General features: G+C 42.4%; 2 protein-coding genes across 2 annotated transcripts in view; one reads left to right on the forward strand and one right to left on the reverse strand.

The window, feature by feature from the left end:
* The window catches only part of ROS1 (ROS proto-oncogene 1, receptor tyrosine kinase), a gene marked incomplete at both ends in the record, with an annotated part of 76,069 nt that extends 59,178 nt beyond the window's left edge, over positions 1-16,891 (forward strand). Inside the window, 2 exons of the mRNA XM_084261673.1 lie at positions 5,034-5,197; positions 16,746-16,891. Of these exons, the coding sequence (XP_084117799.1) occupies positions 5,034-5,197; positions 16,746-16,891 (310 nt within the window). The remainder of the gene's footprint in view (positions 1-5,033; positions 5,198-16,745) is intronic.
* Positions 1-23,366, reverse strand: part of LOC311189926 (discoidin, CUB and LCCL domain-containing protein 1-like) — a gene marked incomplete at both ends in the record, with an annotated part of 162,816 nt that overhangs the window by 127,529 nt on the left and 11,921 nt on the right. The gene's annotated exons all lie outside the window — the stretch shown is intronic.

Genomic DNA, 23,366 nt, shown 5'->3' on the forward strand with positions numbered 1-23,366 from the left:
CACTTAGCATTGTCTAATTTCATGTCTCAATTCCCTTATCATCCACCCTGCAGAAGCAGTCCCAGCAATGCACTTGGCAGCTGGTCCTGCAAATGCAAGAGAGGTTACTTCAAGCACACAGGTCTTACTGCTGGGGCTGAGGGAATGGCTGGAGAATAGTTCTGTGATTGGCAAGCCCAGATCTCTGCGATAGGTCTCATATCAATTACCATGCTCTGAGTTCCAGAGAGGGTGATTATTTATTATTATGCAGATATAGCTGAAACACCGTACTACCAATAATAAAAAGGAAAGAAGCTTTTGGACTGGAGAACTGAAGAGATTAGGGTTTTGTTTTAAGAACAGGGTGAATACTGGAAGTCACAGCACAAATGAGAGCCCAGGCCAACTTCAGTTTCAGGACTTTCTCCAGAAAATGTTTTCCTCAAAAAATTCCTGGCAGCTATCTTGTGAATAATAAAGCATAGGAGGCCATGTATATTCATGTGCTAGTTTGATGTTGAAACTGACACAAAAGCTCATAAATTGCCTTTAAATCTAGTGCCCAGATCTTCAGAAGAATCAAGAAAACTCTGCTTGAAGTAATTTTTAGATCCCAGATCTTAAATTTAGCATAGCAGGTAGGGCTTAAATGCTGTTCTGCCTGTTGCAACTTGTAGGATCAGGGCCTTATAGCAGTAGCTAGTTTTTGAAAGCCAAGGGGCTGAATGAGCCCTTAGACTCTTGGACCATCTTTTATCTCATTTGGTGAACACTCAGCACCTGCATGAAGCTTCTGTCAGTAGCCTAAACAGCTTTTTGCTACTTTGGTAGGTCATTAATGGCCTGCTGGGATTCTTGACATTCCTTGTTCCCTCCCCGTGGTTTTGAACCTGCATCAGGACATCAGCAGTCAGTAATTGTCTCCTCAGCACTTTGGCTTGCTCATTGTCATTTGACAAAACAAACCATCGCTGATAGGAAGAGAGTTCAAAGGCCAAACTACTTCAACTGAGAAGTGTTTAGTAATCTGTGGTAGGTTTACACTGCAAGGGCAAGTAAGGCTGACATAGAAACCTTGGGGTGTAAAAGCACTAAGGAAGTGGGATTGAGGTTTTTTTCAGCAGGGGGGAGAAATTCTCCCCCTCCCTTCCACAAGATGTTACTCTGGGGAGGAACCCTTTGCTTTCCCCCAGAGAAGTGTGGATAGGTAAAGCCTGGTAATGAATTGTAAAAGGGGTTTCTGCATGATATATGAGCTGCTTTTACTGAAATATGGATTAGATGTATGTACAGCACTACTTTTGCAGCTGGAGATTCACCTCTGGCACAGCCACACAGTAGTCAGGCTTACATGTAAGAAAGGGTACACCAAGGTCTGGACTGAACTGAGGTAATTGAACATAGATCCTCAAAGGATGTGGATTACAGACTGGAGAATCTATACAAGCACAGTGCCGCTTCCTGGCTTGAAGCTGTGGCTTTACCAAATGCTTACTCCCATGCACAACTGAATTTCATGAGGAAATTTTAGTTTGGTAATGAAAAGCTTTTGCTGTTTGGATCTGGGAGTGCCCTCCTGGATGGATTTGGAGGGTGGGAGCAAATAAGGGCTTGCTCAGAATCACAGAATTGTAGGGGTTGGAAGGGACCTCGAGAGCTCATCGGGTCCAAGCCCCCTGCCAAAGCAGCTCCCCAGCTCATATTGCACAGGGCGGCATCCAGACGGGGCTGGAATCTCTCCAGAGATGGAGACTCCACCACGTCCCTGAGCAGCCTGTCCCAGGGCTCCCTCACCCTCACTGTGAAAATGTTCTTCCGTGTGTTGGTGCGGAACTTCCTGTGCTCCAACTTGCAGCCATTGCCCCTTGTCCTGTCTCCACAGACCATTGAAAAGGGGCTGGCTAATTCCCCCTGCATTCCATGTTTAAGATAGTTATAGACATTAATTAGATCCCCCCTTAGTCTTCTTTTCTACCGGCTGAACAGTGCCAGCTCACTCAGCCTCTCCTCGTAGGGTAGATGCTCCAGGCCCTTAATCATCTTCGTAGCCCTTCTCTGGACTCTCTCCAGGAGATCCCTGTCCTTTTTATACCAGGGAGCCCAGAACTGGACACAATAGTCCAGGTGGGGCTTCAGATATAAGCGAGGGCTCTAAGAAAATCCCCACATCAATTACATTTTCTGTCTTGTGAATGAAAGTTGGTAATGTCCTGTAGCTTCTGTGCACTAAAGTGCATTTCAAGAATTTTTCACTTTCAGCCTCCTAAATCAGATATTAATTATTAACTCTTTGGTTTTCTAGGCTCTTGAATTCTTATTTGCCTCATATATGCAGCTCTATTGGACACATGGTTACCAGCTGTCCCACCCAGATAAAACACAGTTGTGAAGTGTAGGTGTGTAGGTGTACATCTAAGTGTACAGGCTAGTTCTTAAACCTAACATAAACCTCTAGCAGATGTTGTGTTTGGATCTGTTGTTTTTCACTTGTTCCTGAAAGGCTTTCCCCATGGATTAGGGAGTGCTCTGAGTCTCTTCCTCATACTGAAGCGATGCACTATTTCCTAGCCCATGCCTGGCTCCCAAAATATACAGGAATGTGCTCAAGCTGTCATTCATGTACATCTTGGCATATTAAGCTGACTTTCACCCTCTTGACTGCTCTCATGCTGATGCATTTTTGGGCTAGTGAAAGTTTATGCCACGTGACTTAAAACTTCGGATGTCACAACGTGCCTTGCAAGCTCAGTATCACGCCACAAATAGCTGTCCCTGCAAACCTTGCAGATATATTCTGAGACAGAATGAAAGGTTTTGTAATTAGGAACCTAAAGCCCATCTGAAATAAAAACTTTTTGAACAATGTCAGTTCTATTTGGTATTAATATTTTAAGTCAAGCAGCAAATTATTTAATTTAGGAAATAAGAATATGGAGTATAATTAAAATGAGAAAATTTCAGTTCTGAATGTTTGGACAGCAATGAATATCCCTACTTAATGAATGGCTTTATGGAGTAGATTGTCCAGTAAAAATTAGTTATTTAGAAAGAAAGATATTAGTTATAGGAACAAAAAAATACTCAGAATCCACATTTGTCATGTTCTTGTTTCATAAATGAAAAGAGGGTAGATCTATATTATAAGGAAGAGATTTCTTACAATGAGAGCTATGAGGCCCTGTCACAGGCTGCCCAAGGAAGCTGTGGCTGCCCCCTCCCTGGCAGTGTTCAAGGTCAGGTTGGATGGGGCTTTGGGCAGCCTGGTCTAGTGGAGGGTGTCCCTGCCCATGGTCCTTTCCAACTCAAACCATTCTATGAGTCTATGACTTACATATCATTGCTTGTTTCTCTCTCTCTCTGTTGGCCTATGATTGTCTGTTTCTTGCTTTCTGTTAGAGAAGTGGCTTAGTCAGCTCTTTTACTTCATTCTTTACTACACCTTGCACAAGGGTCTGCTCATGAGAACCCAAGTGATAACCTGATGGAGCACACAGCATCTGAACTCATGTTTTTTCTTGGATATCCTACCAACTAACATAACCAGGAAGAAGATTGTTTGACTTCCAGCATTCAAGGCTGCATTTCAAATTCAATATGGCAGACACTTTTTTCAAAGCAGAAGGAAGATCAGCGTTTCACCCTACTTTGAGTTCTATTCAGTATATTTCTGGTGTCATGTATCTAACACACCTGAAAGTAAGCACATGAAGTGATTCAGTGTGTTAGGATGTCACTGCTACTTTTTAGATTCTTAAAATGGATTATCAAGATTTCTTAAGATCCCTATGAGAAAACAGAATCATTCTGTTCAGGTTTACAACCACACCATACAGGTCAATGAAAAGTGGTTCTGAGACAAGTTTTCTACTCACATTTCTCATCCAATGCCAATATTTTAATGAAAAATAAAATTGTAAAATCAGAAGCCAAGAGAATTCTCCCACCTGTCACCAAGAGTTTTGAAAAATACTCAATTATGGTGAAGGACAGCAGTCTTCTTTTTAAGATGGATAAGCAAGGATCTGAGCAAGCCAATTCATTTCACATAACTCAGTAAGGCCTGGTATCACATAGCAGCAGGTCTGGGAGGCTGTTTGTCAGAGGAGGATTTGAACTTAGGGCTTAGAGGTGAATACTCCACATTCCAGTAGCAGCTTCCTGAACCAGCCTTTCACTGGCTGCTCAAACACTGCTCGCTGGTTTTTAGACTCTAAGACCTCTCTCCACTCCCAACACTTATCATGTCCAGGTGTTGACTGTGTTGTGGTTTTCAGCCTGGCTCCTGCTGGCTTTTGTAGGATTTGTTTTTCTGTGGCATGTTGTCCTGTTCTCCCCTTGAGTAAGCCATATAAATCAGCCCTATCCTTTAGGCAAACAGGAGGGCCCATTTTCCACAGAATGGTACGAGTAGTGTTGTGCAAGGTGGACTAGGGTCCCTGCATCCAGAGGAAACTCATACCTTTTTTGCCTTTAATGGGAAAACTTACTCCTGTTTGTTTTGGTCTGGAGGCAGAAGTCTAAATTAACTCTCTCTGTGCTGGATGGTTTGCCTTGAACTTCCCCTAAATTCGAGGTAGCATGAGTTGAAGGAGGGTTAAACAAGCTGGAAGCATAAGGCCCATTGGATTAATTTCTGGTTTGAGGAATCCTTTTATTTTTTTCTTTTTTCTGAATTGCTTCCTTGTCTGCTTTCTTAGAAAATACTAGTGACTTATTCAATGAGACTAGATATTGATGGCAAATGTACTTTTCAGTTGGTTTGTATTTTCTTTGGTTTTTTGTTGGTTTGGGGTTTTTTTTAACGTTATAGCTGCTCCCAATCTCAAAAATACCCATCTTTGAAAAGTTAAGAGCATTCATAGTATTTCTACCAACTGATGTTTGATTTCCTTCTCCTTCCCTCAGCAGCAGATGATAATCTTTGTACAACATAAAGTTTTCAAAAGTTGAAAATCTAGGCCAAATTTGCTTCCCACATAATTTAAAAGTAAGTGTTGAAATGAACAGTTCTATTATCTTTAATGTTTGCATTTTATTTATTTCTTTTCCAGATGCAATTTAATGACAAGATGCTGGGCTCAAGAACCTCACAACAGGCCTACTTTCTCTCAGGTTCAGGATAAACTGCAAGAGATAAGACACTCTCCACTGTCCTTCATCCACTACCTTGAAGACGAAGAGACAGCAACTGGAGTCATCAACCAGGCTTTTGAAGGTGAGTGGACTAGCACTTGCTGTCCCCATGGCCTCTTCTCCATAAACAACGTGGGATTTGGCAGTTCTTTTCATTGTATTTGTCACTGCCTTAAATTCTCTGTCTGTAAATTTGGAACAGCAAAGATTTACTGCTCTCATAATGAACTTGTAAAGATTCGTTAGGTGCCATTAGGTACAATACATTAGGTAAAGCATATATAAAGTTACCAAGCAAAAAGACTCCTATGAGGTTGTAAATGAGCCTGCCTCACAGGGACATCCAGCTTGCATCTAAATTTTTGATACTTCCTGAGTCTGTTCCACTAAAGTAAACGCTCACATTCCTTGTACAGCTAGGAGAGCTTTAGAAGGCTTCTGGGTGGAAATCTGTTCCAGTTTCAAAAGCATCTACTCCCTTTCCATCAGCTACACATGGTGGTTAAGCACTTACTTTAGGAGTACTGATTCAATAGTTGCCTGAAAGAGAGGCATAAATTAGGTACCTAAGTAATGCAGCTTGAACTGTGACAGGTCCAGCCAGGAGTCACATCATGCCTGTGCTCTGCACTCTGTGAACGAATAAAACTAGGTGATGTTAGGGAAGATACACTTAAGACATGAGACACAACAAAGCCATGTTATATAAAAACATTATCGAGGTTGTGAAGACAGGAATTAAAAAAGAAAAAAAGATCCTAAATTTGAAGTTGTCTCTGCAACTGTGGTTCTAATCATCTAAATACGGAAACATCTGGCAGGGCCAGAACAAGAAGCAAACATGAGAAACATTAAGCATACAAGCAAAACCTTGTATCATTTTATAGATCTCATTGTCTGGTTCACTGTGATTTACAATTGGAGAACCATTGACATGTTCAAAAGCTTGAGGCTGTCTATTCCATATATTAGATTGTCTGCTTATGCCTATGGTTATAGAACTGGCAGTTATTATTGCAAAGATTTTTAAAATTACAGTCACGATGCAGCGCTTATTGTTAAAACTTGAGTTACAAACAATTACTCCTATTGAAACAAACACACAGACAGACAGACAGACAGACAAAACTAAGACCAGAGGACCAAAACTCCCAGTCTGCGCTTCAGGTTTGAGTATCTCTTCAATTCCTTCCAGGCACAGTTCATATTTCAGATTGATACCTATGAGGTCTACACCCCATGTCTTCTCAGCTGTCCCTTTTTCCTACTGGAGCAGTCCTGTAATCAAAAGAGAAGAGACCTGTTAGAATGTGCATATGCTCAGCAGTGAATTGGTTAGAAATCTGGTGTAATCCACATTTTAGGATATAATTTTCCTTCAATATTCTTGGCAGTGCATTGTTGGCAATGGCAGGGGAGTGCTTGCATCCTTGGGGAAGTTGGTTGAAGGTATATTGTACTCCCTCCCAAGTGAACACAGACTGATGTTTATCCTCCTCTCAAAGAGGAAACATAACCTTAAAACCCAGAGTGGACATCCCTCATGTTTAGCTTGGTTTTGGCTGACTGGTTCAGCAGTGTCAGGATCAGAGGCTGTGGGTGGCACTGTGTTGTCCCATTCCCTGTGGGCCACTGCCAGCTGTCCCCAACTGTCTAGTGTGTATACTGACCACACCGGGTTCTTACAGGGTGACTGGGCTCTGGTTGAAGTATCACAGGTCTTCAAGTCTTTGATCACCTCTGTGATCTATGATTCTATGATTCTATGATCTCCTCCTTAGCAGCAGATGCTAAGGGATATTGATTAACATTTGTTATTCTGGAAGGAGGTGACTTAACAGCTGTCTCAAGTACGGGAACCTCACACAGCTCCACACTGTTCCGTTAGGTAGTTTCCAGACTTGGTTTGCTAGGACATCAAATCCTAGTGTATTAATTAGGTCATGGACCAATGACATTTATCTTAGACATTCGGTTTTCCCCTGGAAGCCAAACACACATTACTAATTGGTCTGGTTTCAGGGACAAGAGTTACTCCTATTACATTCATTTTCTCCTGGGTAGGGGTCAGTCCTAACCTTTTGGCTAGGTTGTTTTTAATTTTGTTTTTATTTTTCTTTGGTGATAAAACTTATTTGAGCTCCTGTATCAATTATGAAATTTACAGGTCTGTGCCTGGCACCAGCAGTTAACATAACATGTGGGTTGGTGTGCTGGTCAGGCCATTCTAAAGTGGATATTATGCAAGTGGGTCAGCCTGAAATTCCCCCCATGCTTCCTAGTTTAAATCCATCAAATCCTTCCTCAAGCCTGAGTAAAGACTGGCACTCACAGAACATTTACCCTCCTGTGTTTTGGTGGTATCAGGAAATTCCCATAGCCTTGCTAATTGGCCGCTTCACCAAGTTTATCAGTGTGGGAATAATCTCTGTGGATTGCCCATTTAGGGCTGGGCGGGGTATCCCTAGTGCTAATGCCTTTCCCCACAGATCTGCCCAGGATTGGTTTGTCCAGGGGAGTGGGGATTCTTCTTGAAAAACCCAGCGCTGGGAATTTGAACTCTCCTCTAACCATCCCATCTTTCTGCCATAAATAACGATTTCTTGTAATAGTTCCCCCCATGTTAAAACAGGCTGTTGCTGCTGGTTGGGGTGGCGAGTATTATGATCAATTGCTTGCACAATCTTTTCCTTTAGGCTTTGCACATAGATTTTCAAGGCGTCAGGGAGACCCCCTAATCAGTGGTTTAAGGTGGACTGGGTCTACTGGAGTGGCAAGGGGAATGCCCTGCCTCCAGTGCTCATACATGGCTTGAATACACACAGCCTTTTGCACTGATTCAGCCAGCCCAAGTAATTCAGTGGAAGCAGCAGTTTTTTGCCTAATCCTGTCCCTGGGGTGAGGGATGAGATCAGTGCATCTCAAGAAGATTGTACAACTGATCTATCCCTGACTGCCTTAGGGGCGGCCATCCTATACAACTCAAAGGGGCAATATCCTGAGAGGGCCACACCTTAGTATCCAAACATCCCCTATTCACTCTCAGGAGGTCACACCATAGTTACACAGCTTACGTTACAAAACTCAAAGGGGCAATATCATACACAAACCACACTGGTCACAAAACGGGCAAAGACCCTTTCCTGCCCCTGATCGGGAGACCCAAAAGCTCTCGAAAGGTTCTCCTCCCATACACCACTGATTTTTCACTTTTCAAGTCTCCACAAGCCACCTGCTCAAGCTGGCCCGAACCTAAAACCCCATCCCAATCAGACCGGTCTTCCTCACATTAATCACACTAAAAATTGCTTCCAAATTGCACCATAACCTCCTGCTTACATACAAAACATGCAAACAGCAGTTTACACACACACAAAAAGATCCTTAGATCCATATACAGAGCACCAGAAAACAACAACTGGTTCAAAACTCATTTCACTTACACAGTTTAAATTTTCCATTCGCTTTGTCCATCTCCAGCCGCTCTCCTCATGGAGACACGGACCCGTGGATCAGGACTCAGCACTCACTTTGCAGTCACACTGCGTCCTGTTCACTCAAAACTCTCACTCAAACCACTCATACAACACATGGTACCGGCCACAAAAACTTATGGCATGCACAAAGTGTAACAATGGTTATGTAAATCCCACTGTAGTAAGCAGGGCGATTCAGTGCAGACAGAGCTTTGGCAATGGCTCCCAGAGCCAGCCTGTTTTGCTTGGCACACTCTCTCCCTGAGCCTTACCCTTTTCCCCACCAGCTGTCCTGGTCCCTCTTGTGGCATCCCCCCATTCTTCCCTTTCCATTGGCTCTGCCCAGCTGTTGTTGCCACTGACCTGCTGCTGGATCTGCACTGGGGTGGGAAAGCAAAGCAACAGTTTTCATGCTTCCATTCAAAGTTTTCACACTCCTCCTTAACTTCTCCTCAGGCTCATTTGGTGATTTTCCTATAGGAAATGCCCATCAGGAGACAGTATTGCTTGAATTTTATTCATCTACATATCAGGCTTTCATTTAAATGTGTTTTAAAAGACTAAACACTTGATGAGCTCTTTATAAAGCACATACTTATCTCCCTGTATATTCATAGTTCACCTGTGGGTTACCTCCCTCTTTCCCCAAGTACTCTTTGTAAGCCCATTCAAATCACAGAATCACAGAACAGGTTTGGGTTGGAAGGGACCTTAAAGACCATCTAGTTCCAACCTCCTTGCTGTGGGCAGGGACACTGTAACAAATGTTATGCTGAGTACTTGACTGAAGGCCTAGAGTCCTGGCAGTGTCTTCATGTTGCTGGACAGTCTGATCAGGGACACATGCATGTCAGTTTTCTGTAGCTCTCCAGCCTTAAATTAATTCAGCACTTTTCCTGCCTGTGCTGTAAATCTTGTGTAGCAAAGTTCAGTGATACATGGGCTCAAGAAAGGTGACTGATGAAAGCAAGAATTATAGAATCAACTGGGTTGGAAGAGACCCTTTTGATCATCGACTCCAACCACAGCCTAACCCTGCCTAGTCCATCTCTAGATCATGTCCTTAAGGACTTCATCTACATGCCTTTTAAATACCTCCAGGGATGGTGACTCCACCACCTCTCTGGGCAGCCTATTCCAATTCTTCCTGATATCTACCCTAAATCTCCTCTGGTGCAATTTCAAGCTATTCCTTATCATCCTATCACTTGTCACTAGAGAGAAGAGACCAACCCCAACATCTCTGCAACTACCTTGCAGGTAGCTGTAGAGAGCGATAAGGTCTCCCCTCAGACTCCTTTTGTCAAGACTAAAAAGCTCCAGCTCCCTCAGCCATTCCTCACAGGACTTGTGCTCCAGACCCTTCACCAGCTTCATCACCCTCCTCTGGATGCACTCAAGCATCTCAACATCCTTCCTGTAGTGAGGGGCCCAAAACTGAACACAGTATTCAAGATACAGCCTCATCAGAGCTGAGTTCAGTGGAACAAATCACTTTCCTAGTCCTGCTGGTTACACTCTTCCTGATACAGGCCAGTATGCTGTTGGCCTTCTTGGGCACCTGGACACACCAGCTGCTCATGTTCAGCCAGCTGTTTACTGACACCCTCAGGTCCTGCTTCTCCAGGGAGCTCTCCAGCCAGGGTTCTAGTTGAGCTTCTAGACTGTGTGATCCATTACGACCCTCTCATGCACAGTTTGGGGTTATGGAATATGTCTCAGTGTGTGATTCATAAAACACTGTATAATAAGTAAGCTTTTTTAAAAAATTGCATTCATTTTTAGCTGGGACTAAGTGAAGTACCTCTTATGTTTGTAGTAATAGTAGAAAGATGCCAGCCAAAACAAATAATCCAAAAGACTGTTCCATGATGGATTGTCCTGGACAACATTTTCCAAAAATGTTGTTGGCCTTTGTGTGTAATGAAACTCCTGCCATCAGCCTCCTGCCAAGAAATCCTTGCTCTCACCAGGAGATTTGGTTCCAAAAGAAAGAGCCAAATGTCAAGCAAAGTGAAGTGACAAGCCTCAAAATAACCATGCTACTTTGTAGCCCTACATGGAATCATACATCTTCCAAATTCTGTTTAGCCTTACCTAGTTGTAGGTCACCACACCTTTAGCAGGTCCATATGTGCTATTGGTCCTATTTCACAGGTGGGAAAATGTTAGATTTTCTCAACAGGATGAATGCTGGTGCAGTATGACTCCCAGATTGCAAGTGTGGGGGAACTAATGCAGTGTGTTCGTGGTCTGGACAGCTCACTAACAGGATCGTGTGGGGACAGTAAAAGGGACGTCCACTTTGTTATTGCAAGGGTCACCCTTCTAAAGGGAGGCATCAAGTAGCCATAAATATGCCTGAGCAATACCAGCAGCTCCTGGCACTGCTGTTTTGGAAAGGAGGGAAGCAAACCCAGGGCTGGGAATGGGGTTCACCAACTTAGAGTTTTGCCTCATTGCTCTTAACAGGCTTTCCCAGGACATTGATCACAGGCATTAAATAGCATTCACAACCTTTTTTTTGAGCGAGAGAAGCACTATCCAGCTGGAGGACTACGACACCAGTGGGTTTTGAATCCAATGGAAATTGTTTGAGCAGAGGCCCCACCACCAGAATTCCCATTCTAGGCTGTTCTTTGCCCAGTTTCGAGAAGTACAAAGGAAATGTCCTGAATCAGCATGCTAACAGGATGGCCCTGCATTGCTGTAAAAATAACTAGTCCATCTATTTTCAGACAGAACTTTTTACATTTGCACATACAAGACAGCACTATATTTTTCAGGTCTCTTTAAGGGTGGAAACACCTGTTTGTGTTGGCAAACATCTTTGCCGACATCAGACAACTGGGCATTAAGCAGCTGGAGCAGCTCCTTGCCTTTATGACCCAGGAGGACTATTCTTATCAGGGCTGCTCTCCACAATCCCTTTTGAACCCATAAGGAAAAAAAATGTCTAGTTGCTCAGAAGCTGTGTTGGGCCACCACGCTCCTACCGCTGGAAGTGACTTCTCTGGCAAGAGGACATGCAGGGCAGTTGGAGGGACTAAAGACTAAAAGGAAGCATGTTTGGCCCCCCAAAACATTGTCTTGAAATCCCTAAGCTGGAAATTGTGGGAAGTATGACCCACAGATCACAAGTGTGGGTGAATGGATGCAGAATGTTCACGATCATGAAAAATATGGGAATTAAAAACCAGTTAGAATTTTGCAACGTTTCATTTTTTCACCTTTCTTTCCAAAGGTAGTCACTTAGTGTATGTAATGTTTTCAGCAATTAAGGTACTTGCTAAAAATCTAACATCTTCCTTTTTTCTTTTTTTTCTTTTTTAAAAAAATCTCTTTGCAAAACTTTGCACTGAGAAGATTTAAAATCTGGAATCATCTACTTCACCATTAATTACACGTTGGTCCTCTCTGCTGGCCAAGAAGTACTGCTTTGCCATTCCCCATCATTGGTTTATTTTCCTAAAACCAGCTGCCTTCTAAAAACTATTTTGTACCCCTCCCTGAATGTAAAGTAATCACTTGGACAAACGGAAGCTGCTTTAAAGCAGATGTGGTGATAAGAGACATTTTAAAAACCCTGTATCTGGTCTCCTTTGTATTTTTCTGAAATTCAGTAATCCTCCTCCCCACTTAGCTTAGTGAGTGGCTGACCCAAAGCCAGCAGAGGTCAGAGAAAAGGCTTCTTCCAAAACAGTGAGGGGTTACAACACTGCAGGGAAAGGGGGACTTGGAGGCATGATCATTTCTTATTTGTCCCCTAGACAAGTGCTGTTGATTCCAGAGAGCACACATGAGCCATATGATACTGCAAGGAAAGTCATGCTAATACTTAGCCTTGCTGTGAGGGGAAAAAAATCAGATGGCATGATGTTATAAGAGGTGACATTTGTGTAGTATGGGTGTATAGATAGAAGCAACTAAAACTTAGACACTGCGTTTACGCTGTGTAGGTTGTTTGACAGTAACCAGAGAGGTGTAGAAATGTTCAGGGGTTGTTACTGAGTCAAGGTAGGGATGTGAAATGAGCATGTCCACAAATCAACTCATTCCTCCTTTCCCTTGCCAGTGGCTGTAGAGGCAGCCTAGGCAAGGAGCTTCAGCTGGACATGTAAAGATCTGGGAGACTAAAACTTAGTAAAATGAATCTTCTTTGTGACCCAGAGAATGGGGGTGCTTTCCAATTTAAATAGCCTTGTCAGTTGCAGAAAATGCAGAGCTGGCCTTTTTTTGTGTTCTTATATTATAAATGATAACAAACAAGATAATAAACAGGTTTATACCTGCATTACTCAAGACACCTTCTTGCACACAGGGGATTCAGCCCACGGGTCTCTGAAAAATCTATTTAAGAAAGGCAGTCAGTCAGTCAGTGCTTCGAGCAGTGTAGTGCAGTGGAAATGCACAATGAACAAAATTCTCACTTTTAGCACCTTTGGTGTCTGACAGAGTAGCAAAGCTTGGTGAGTCACCCTCAAACCATGCAAGATCATATGCTTCATTAGACAGGAAACACAGATATATCTCCACTGACATATAATACAGAGTGGAGTATTAAAACGGATATATATTGGTTCTATTTATATTCTTACTGGCAATGTGCAGACACTGAAACACAGCACCTCCAGTTCCAGGTGGCCAGCAGGTATCAGGAAAATACTCCTTTACACAGGAACTACCTCCTAGAGCTGACCAACATAGCTGAGGTGGAAAAGTCAGGGTTCAATAGCCACTTCTTTTGCCCTTGACAAAGGTATGCCATCAAGTGCTTCTTTTGAATGTGTTCACTGCAGGGTACATCTTTCAACCATGCCAGTAAGTCAGCCACGTTTACTGCCATGTATAATTGTGTGGCAGGGACAAAGAGCAGAGTATGCATGAGAAAAGCAAGAGGATATTAATGGGGAAAAGCAATTAATGGGAACCTGCTGCACTTCTAAATACTTTACCATATTGAAGGTGCTAGGCATCATATGGGATTATGTTACCCAGAATTAGTCATGTCTCAGGCTGGCTGCTTAGCTGGTGTAAATCAGCGGCATCCCACTGGTTTCCATGGAGCTTTGTTAATTTGTGCTAGCTGAGGATCTGGCCCTGAAATAGCTGTAACAGAAGATCAGCACCTTGAGACCAGTTTGTTCTGTCTCTACCAATCAGCTTTTCTCATTACATTTGTTTTTTCTTATGATACGTTGTCACCTTCTGAACTTAAACACCATAAAAACATCTGCTTATCAAGACATCACAAAAATTTGCACCCTTCCAGGCAGGACTTCAAAACATGTTGTGAGCCCACACAGCCTACTGTGTAGGCAAGGAGAAAACACTCCGTGATAGCAAGACAGGATATGTGACCCAGCTCGGCACTGGGGCTGCCCTGTGGCAGGAAGCCCTGACTGAGATGCTGAGATTGGGAAGCGGAAAGCACAGATTTTATCAAGTTAGGACCAGTCTCCTCAGAGGAGGCTAAGCAAGCAAACTCCATCCCTCCTGGAGAGGAGCATTGTAATTAATTTACCTGCAGTTTGGCTCCCATGTTGTGCTTTAAGCACATCACTACTAGGAAACGTGTCCAGCAAGAAGGTCAAAGTTACAAGCACTTAGGACCTGAGACAGGTATCTGTACAAACAGGGTGCTGAGCTTTGAAAATGCCAGGTACTCATTGGAAGGAGTCTACTTGAGAGAATAGAGAGCTCAGTGGGAACCTGCAGAGAACTTCTCAGCCTCTACAAAGCCCTGGGGTGCCAGACCTAGGCTGTATCATGCCCTGAAGTAGGTTGTTTAAAGTGAGCATGGGTAACTCTACACTATGGCGCAGTCCACAGTGTGGACAACCCCTCAGGATTTAAGCGTTTGGAGCTGACTGCCCAGCACGGCTTCAAATTCCATGAAGGTGTTCCTTGGACGCCTCCTCTCGGGGTGTTTTGTTGGCTCAGCCAGGCTTGGCTTGTGAAATCTGAGGGGATCACATCACATGGTTTATCCTGCATTTACTCACGTATAACCCAGCATGACTATACATCAATCAACTAATTTTAGCAATGTTAAAACTGAAAAGAAAAGAATGATATCTCACTAATATACTGACCTGTCTCCCCACTCCTGCTTCTATCTTCCTTCAAATTCTCAACATTTTTCAGAAGGGACTTCCACAGATTTCTTAGACTCTTTTGCATTGGCTTATGGCTTCCAACAGTGTTGGTGATGCTTCTAGCCCTCACATTTCTGGGCGAATTTCACAACATATAACAATTTTTTTCCTCAGTTGCTCAATTTCAGTATCTTCCATCTCCATCCATCATATAGCTAAGGGAGCAAAAATTGTTTGCTTGCTTTGCTGACTACCATTAGGGGCAAGCATCATACTACATAACTTGACATCTTTGCATAGATTATTTGGCTTGTACAGCAGAATGGTGCTAAGCTTTCATAGGTGACAAACACTGCACCAAGAGGTGACACAGCAGTAAAGGCAAGGGCACTTGTAGTGAAAAATCTCATTGGGAAAGTAGTGATGTAGTTTGTGTCATGTCATAGAGGAAAGGTTATGGACATTCTATTCTTCCTCCATCTTTGGATAGGATAAGAATATTCTGCAAAAGTAGTCTTTCTTTCTTATTTTGTTCCTAAAGTTCAAAAAGTAAAACCAAGGCAAGGTGGTTTGTTGTTTGGGGTGGGGGTTTTTTTTAGCTTTTTCTCTATAATGAGAAATACAGTGCTGCATAGGCGGGAAAGGGATTATAATATTTTATATATTCTGTAGTTCTTCAGACCTGTTGGGGAAAGAATTAGTAATGTATCTATATATCTGGTAAAAATATCTCGGTGACCTCATACGCACATTTGTGTAAACATCACCTCATCAGTTCCAGATACTTATACAGGAAACAAATCTGAATGCTCCTCTAGTGTTCTATACTTAGGCAGGTCAGCCGGCATATGTCTGGTCTGTAAATACCCAGTTTTACTTGGGTCCTTATTTTAAGGTTTCTCTCTTAAGAGTTTGCTGCCAACACGCCCTCAGCGTTTGCCACCGCGCCTTTTTCCAAAGCAACTTGGCCCTGGGGGTTCCCATTAAAAGCTTTATTAAACAAAAACCAAAACCAAAGAAGAGCTGGGCTGGTTGGCGAAGCCTTAATCAGGATAGAATTACTAAATATTGCCATAATAGTCCTGAACTGACAAAGTGAGGATCAAATTATTTCTCATAGCCATCAGTCACCGTGGTATGTGACCGCAGTTTGCTCCATGCCCCACTCCCCATCTTGCTAACAGGCTTCTAAAATCAAAGTTATCCTTCAGACTTTACCCTGATAATCTCTCCTAACGGACTTCTAGCATGCGGAACAGTCCTCTGACTGTAGCTTGGGGAACGGAGCCACTAGAGTGACATCATAAAACACACGCTGCCCTGCAGTGCGACGGCGCAATGCTTGCGATTCTTTTCAGCAGATAAGCCCCAACGTCACGTGCTTAATTTTCCAGTTGTGAAGTAAAATGAGGAGGGGGTGTGTAATAAAAGAAGGCACGTGTTACAGAAATAAATGAAGAAAGCCACCCACCCCAGCAACAATTACAACTTGAGCCTTTAGTTAATGTTTTTTATACTGTCCGTGGATCCCCTGCGATGGATTTCAGTGCCAGATTAGGGGAAAACTAGAAAGATTTTAGAAATGGAAAAAAAACCCACACTGGATTGCCAAATTCAAGCTTCTAGGGAAACAGAATATTGCCAGTCCTCTAGAGAGACAGTATGTCGTTACCTAGGCGGTAAAAAACTGCCTATGTTATAGGACTCCTTAGCAGTGTTATCAGCAGGGTTACACAAAGGTACAGATTAAAATCACTCTGCCTGTATGTTTGCTGCCATTACTACCAGAAGCAGCAAGTCCTATATCCATAACTGTAGTACTGCCTGCACAGGTATGAATAGTGATGACCAGCCTTCTGAAGGTGAGTTGCTTAAAGCTCTAATCCACACAAGCAATAGCAGAAAATGAATCTGAATCATCAGTCGCTCTTTATGCGGTCACTAGACCGATGTTCTCCAACAGCTGTCTGATTTTGTTTGCTTTCTACTACTATTACACCTGTATCACTGGGCTGTTGTCTTTCCCTTTTTCTTTTTTTTGTGTTTTTCAATGCAGATAGTGAAGTTCCACATGCAGATTCAGACAGTATTCTTTCAGCCACGCTAATGGAAACAAGGAATCAAGAGGGCTTAAATTATTTGGTATTAGTCAAAGAAGGCAGCGAAGATCAAGGAAGCAACAATTCTGATGAGTTTTGTTAGAGTCTGATTCTTGCTGCTTGAAAGAAAGAGGGGAAGAAGAGAAAAAACTCTACCAAAGATGACATAAGCCAAGGAAAATATTCTGCAACTTTTCATACTTACAGAGACATCTTAAAAAAACCCAGCAACTCTCCAAAGCACTACTACTTTGCTACTACTGCTTTGCTACTACTGCTTTTTTAACTACCAGAAGATATCATAAGCTACCGAATGGTGTGCAGCAGTATAAGACAATAATTACACATCTTTTGATTTTCTACATGTTACAGTTCGTGTGTTTCACAGGAGATAAAGGAATAAAACATGCAGTCAGACAGCAAGTGATTTTACTGTGGTGTTGATAAAATTTATGCAATCACATAAGCCTCTGACACGGGCAGTCCTTCCAGAAAAGGAGTACTGGTGTGCTGTTTCAAAGAGGGGACCAACTCCCTCATGGAAAGAAAATTAAGTTGAGATCTAGCTTCACTCTGCACAAACAATATTTTACAAATTGGAACGTAAATTCTTACTGTATTTTTATGAACACCAAGTCAGAAAGCACTTGAAGAAGGGTGGCTGGGCTGTCCACTGCTGGGGATGGTCTATTTCACTATTTAATTTAAACAAATGATTGCTATAATTTTGAATGTGAAGCTGCACAGTGATTGATCTGCGAGTCTAGACAGTCCTGTTGTGTTACATTTCTTTTCCCTTCCCTTTTTAGAATTCATTACCCCCCCCCCCCCCCTTATTTTCTACCAAACTGGGTGCAGTGAGATACTTTTCCTTGATGTGTTTGGAGATCAAGTCAAAGTATACAACAAAATGCTGCATAAATCATTACTGAATAAAAGATGGCAATAAGCTATTCAGAACATTTCATCAGGAACAGTAGTTTGCAAATTGTACAGAGGTGTTCACTGACAGCTGTCAGGAAGCTAGAAACATGCTCTCATTTTATGCAAATATTTCATAATAGGGGACACTGAAAATAAAGAGGCTCTCTGATATCAGAATGTATACGTTTTTAAGATGCAACCACTGAAATCAGGCTTTAAAAGGTTCTTGAATGGAGATCCAACACAGATGAACAAGAAATTTGGATTCTGGATGCTTTACTCAAGCAAAACAGGATTTGAGTGCTTTTGAATTAGGATTCAAATGACAAAGCCCATTTAAACAGTTTATAATGATATATTTATTTTTTCATCCACAAATTGGTGTAAAAGCCAGACTTGCTAATAATGATTGCAGCACTTTGTTGTGCTCAGCAGACCATAAGTGATGGATAAATATATCAATACTGTATAATGTTTCCTTCCTCTTCAAGTGCTGCCTGATTGATTATACAGCCATTCCTTCCGTTTCAATAACTTAAACATGAGTAACATTTACTAACCAGTAGCATGTGCTGTTCAAACACCAGGAAGATCCCACACCTGGATGACTTCACGTGTGTGTGTAATTCCATGTAAGTGGACTGCCCAGTCAGCGAGCTAAAAGCAAAGGTTTTGAAAACCAACAGGACTTTGTAAAATACCTTTTTCCTTAGCAGGAGAAGCTTTCAATCCTGACAAAATTTTGTCCATGCAACACCTTTCACAAGCCTCATGACTGCATCTGGCACGCTATAACCCAGGTCGATTCAGTTTCATGTAGGTGCAGCTTTGAAAAGAATCATGCAAGAGCCTCTCCAACATGTGTGAAGCAGGTTAGTGAGCAAGGTGAGTGTTAATGCCTGACAGCAGTCAGAACTATCACCCCTGAGGTCCTGAAGGAGTCACGGACACCCAAAGAGGCACAGAAAGAACAGAGGGGAAGGCGAGACTTGCTTTGTCCACACTTTGTAAGTGGTGCAAGACAAGACTAATTTTAATGGAGGATTTATCACAGCATGATGCAGCTATTCCAGTGAGTAAAGCTGAATTTGATGTGTGCAAACTTACCTCACATGCACCCAGCCACGATGCTTCTTGCAAAGAGTTTCTTAAACCCTCACATTTCCATTTCACCTTCTCTATCTCATTGATGTCACGCTCTCTTCATTCAAGCTCTTTGTGGTGATCCACATTTTACTCATCAACTTTTATTTACTACCAGAAAACATCTCTCCCCTTCAAGCATCCAGCCCCTAATGACAGTTTTTGTAGCTACTTTTGGAGGCAGTAGGGCTTGCATACACATAAAAGGTGATGACAATGAAAGACCGTTTGAAGACATTATCTCATGGGCAGGGAAATGGGCAATACCTGGCCTGTGTTTGTCTGTAACAGTTGGTATCTCCTCCTGTGGCATATCACGGGAAAGAGTCAAGAGTGCCTCCAGTTCAAATGTCTTGACTTTCAAGGTTACAAGTGTTTAAATAAGTGTAAATGGGTTTAAAGGTGATAATGCTATTTAAATGAAATAGTTGTTTACGAAAGAAAAGAATCCTGATGTATTAGAAAGGTTAAATGTGAGATAAGGGTTCAAGTTGAAGTGGGTGTGCTCACATTTGTGTGCTGTACTGCTGAGAGACTCATCCCCAAGTGTGAAGTCAGTAACATGCATGTTTACCTTCCTCATTTCAGGTGTGCAGTGACAATGAGTCTAGGGTGTGATAACTCTTTAGTAAGCGAACAGAGGAGAAAGTGAGTAGCAAGAGGAATTATTTCTGGATTGCCTTGTAAACAAGAGGAAGCCACTTAAATCCAAGGAGAAACCTTTCTTGGAAAGATTCCCTCTGCAAGAGTGGGAGTAACCAGAAAGTGTATGCATAAATGTATGGGGGGTTCCTGCCAGCATTTCCAAAAGTTTCTTATCAACAGCATCATTCTCAGGCTACTATCAAGCAGATGGCCCCAGTCTTCACCTGCTGCAAATCAGGTTAAATATGTTAAGCTACACTGATGCACAGCAGTGGAGAAACTGCTTCCACGTCTTTATCTTCTCAAGATTTGGCCTGAGGCAGGTAGACCTATGCCCAGGAAGTTCCTGAACAAAAGATGGATAATCTCCCTACGCCTCCTCCTCTCTGTTTTATTACTGAATAAGACATACAGGGTGGAATATCTCTGTTCAGTTTGAGTCATTTGCCTGGTTGTGTCCCCTCACAACCCCTTTTGCAGCCCCAGTCTATTCACTGGGGTTTAGCAGAGTGAGAACCAAAGACCTTGATGCTGTGCAAGCATGTTTCAGCAGTAACCCAAATATTAATGTGTCAGCAGTACTGTTTTGGTCACAAATCTAAACCAGAGCACAAGACAAGCTGTTATGAAGGAAATAAACTCCAACCCAGTACAGCTTCTAAACTGCCAGAGGAGAGGAGACGTTTGCCCCTGGGGATGTGTGGGATCAGGGGATGCCCTAGGTGAGTTTCTGGGTTGGAGATGGTTACTGCCTCAGGCTCTTCCTGTTCCTTGATGCCAGCAAAGACGCTTGGCGAGATCACTGAGCAACAATGGTGATCATGCTTCAGGATCTGATACCACAGACAACCCACTAGTGCCGGGCTCTCAAATGGCAATGACTGAACTCTGAGCCGTGCTTGGAGAGACATGGACATACTATGTGGCTTTACTTGGCTTATTTAATCTCTCAGCTGCAGACTTGACATCCATATGAAGAGATGAAAAATATTTACTGCTACCTATGTATAGTATTTACTACAACATAACACAAATGCTCTGGTGATTAATTAAAGTTTGTAAATTATTTTGTAAATGTGAAGGGCCAGGGCAGATGTTACTTATTTACTAAGGCAGCATTTTCTGTGGCATCAATTGCAGCTCTGCTATCTTCAGTCCCCTTGGTCTACAACAGGCAGTAACACCAGACCATCAGTGCATTTCTCTTTCTCAGGGCTGCTTGCAAGGCCTTCAGAGCCATCACATACTGGTGATCAGATCTATCCAAAACCTGTACACCTCCTGCTTTAGGTTTGGGATTGTGATCAAGATCCTACAAAAGTCCTTTATGACAAAAATATTGAGTGCTTACTGGGTCACAGATAAAGTTATGGAAGTATATGGTGCAGCTGCTTCTGTGAGATATGCCAGGCTTCAGTGGGCTCACTTGCTTGTCCCCATGTGCCACGGAGGGAGTGCTCAGCAATTTGACATGAGCTATGGGAACATGACTGTCAAGAGCTCTGAAGGGAAAACTTCTACAGCTTGAAAAGAGAATTTTTTGAGATATGAAAGGCAAAAGACATGGGGTGTTAAGATGATTTATTTGCCTTCTTTGTATTTAACATTCAGGTCTCATCTTCTTTGGGAGACTTTATTGTAAGCCATTCAATGGTATCATCCTAAGATTCAATGAACTTTAAAAGAACCACAAGAAAGTCAAAAGGTTAGCTACACTGCTAACACAAGTGTTTTCTATCAGTCTTTGTTACCTGCAAAAACTAGTAAGCAGCAGGCACAAGAAAGACAAGAGCTGAGTTCACCACAATCTTGCTTATCTGAGAGGCTCAAGTCAGCACCCAGGGCTGAGACTGAAGTTGTTGTTCCTCAGCTTTCCTGGCACCTTAGATAACCAGGACTAGTAACATCTTCCAGATCCCTCAAAACTTGGTTCCCTCACCACTTATATGGAAGGACACAAAGAACCTCACAACAGGGCCACTGCACCCTTGTTTTCATCAAAGTTTTACCATCTATTTGAATTGACTAATGTCTCCAGTTGTTAAGTTTTTCTTTCTTTGACATCTGCAGCATGCTGCCTATGATGGTTTGGGTCCTCAAGCATACCTTTACTGCCCATAACTGAGTGAAACCCATCCTCTGTGATTCAGGATTAGGACAATGCATTTAATAATAACTGTGAAGGCAAGCTTTCTCCTGGGTTCAAATTTACTTCTTTCTACACAAAGCTGATCTTAATTCAGCTATAACTGACCTGAAAACAGTTCTCACAGAAAAGAATGACTGTAAAATAACCCTGACAGGTCTATCAATGACTAAAATGTTCTAATTCACCTTCATTTCTTTTAATTAATCGTTCAAAGGGGTTTTTTTACACACACACACACACTGGAGTGAGTTGCAGGAGCTTGCATACCAGGTGGATTTTTCAAACGATCATAGCTCTATTTATAATGACACTTGGCACCTCTAACTGACATTATGTTTTAAGTCTAATAAATAACCAGAAACCCACTGCATCAAAGCCAAGTGATGATGCCAAAATATTGTCATTATTGCCAGTGACATGACTGATACAGCAGTATAAAATAACCTTTTTTATAACGTGTTAACTTCTTCAGATGACGTCTTCCATTTGAAGGACGTTCCTCACTGCCTTCCATCTTTTACGGTGAGAACGGAGCTGTAAAATAGCCACTGTCTGGATACCAACCCTTTCTGCAATGCTGTTGACATACCTGGATCTTCTTTTTCCTGCTTTTTAAATGTTTTTTTCCTTTTTTTCCTCTCCTATCTTCCCTGACAGTGCAAGTCACTCAGTGCTCATTGGAGATGAGGCCACTGAAATGCCTTTGCTGTCCTGTGCAGCACAGTAAGCAGCTACAGTTGGCCCCTTCATCCTCCCAACAAGAAACTCAGTCCACTTCCAGCATCGTTGTGTAGAACCAAAATCTCACGACTCTCATTAATGTCCTGATGTATTTCTCTTCATGGATCCAATTTTCACACCTTTCCAGGAGTTCTGATCATGTGCAAGTTCTCAGTAATTTCCAGTCACAAATATATTTAGCTTTCTCTTACAGAGAAACAAGAGAGACAGAACTCTGCAGTTCACAGAGTGAACCTTTTATGAGGATATAATCTCTCACATCTTTGTGTTTCTTCACTGTGACATCACCATGTGCCCAAGGACAGAAACCTACTAACACAGTGCAGCCTTGTGCTCTTCAAGTAGGACCTTGCCAGCTTTGTGCTTTCCTTGGTTTGCTGACATAGTCTTTGTTTTCTTAACAGAGGTATCACACCTTAATATCTGAGTTGCTTAATGAATTCTCCATGAATCTACCAAAGCAAAATTAGTGGCCATGATAAACCAGTCAGTTCCCAAACATGTCCTCTGGCCTACCCCACTCAGAGAAGGCTCTTGGCTTTATAAGCAGCATCACCTGGTTAGACACTGTCATTTCTCTTCATGGATGCAAGCTGAGAAGAGAGTATTCACTAGTTCTACTTGCCAGCATTCAAGGTTGGCATTAAATAATACAGGCATGAAAAGTGAGGGAAAAAATTACACATTTGGAAGTATCTTTAGAGGTCTTAGTACACTTAATCATGTAGTCTTTCAGCACCAAGTTTAGGTGGTTACTAAGGGCCTGGTGAAGCATCATGAGGAAAAGGGTTTGACCTTACTGTAACTCAGATGTCAAGCCTGCATGCAGCAGTCATACTGCCACCAAAACCAAGCTTTCCCACTCCCATCAGGTTTTCCACACCCATTTGCATAGCTTCTAATTTTTTTTAGATTTTTTTCTCTAGGGAATGATTTCTGCAATGCCTACCTGTCCTCATAAAGAAATTCATTTCTA

The sequence above is a fragment of the Gallinula chloropus genome, assembly GCF_964237585.1.
Source record: "Gallinula chloropus genome assembly, chromosome: 3".
NCBI classification, from domain to species: domain Eukaryota; kingdom Metazoa; phylum Chordata; class Aves; order Gruiformes; family Rallidae; genus Gallinula; species Gallinula chloropus.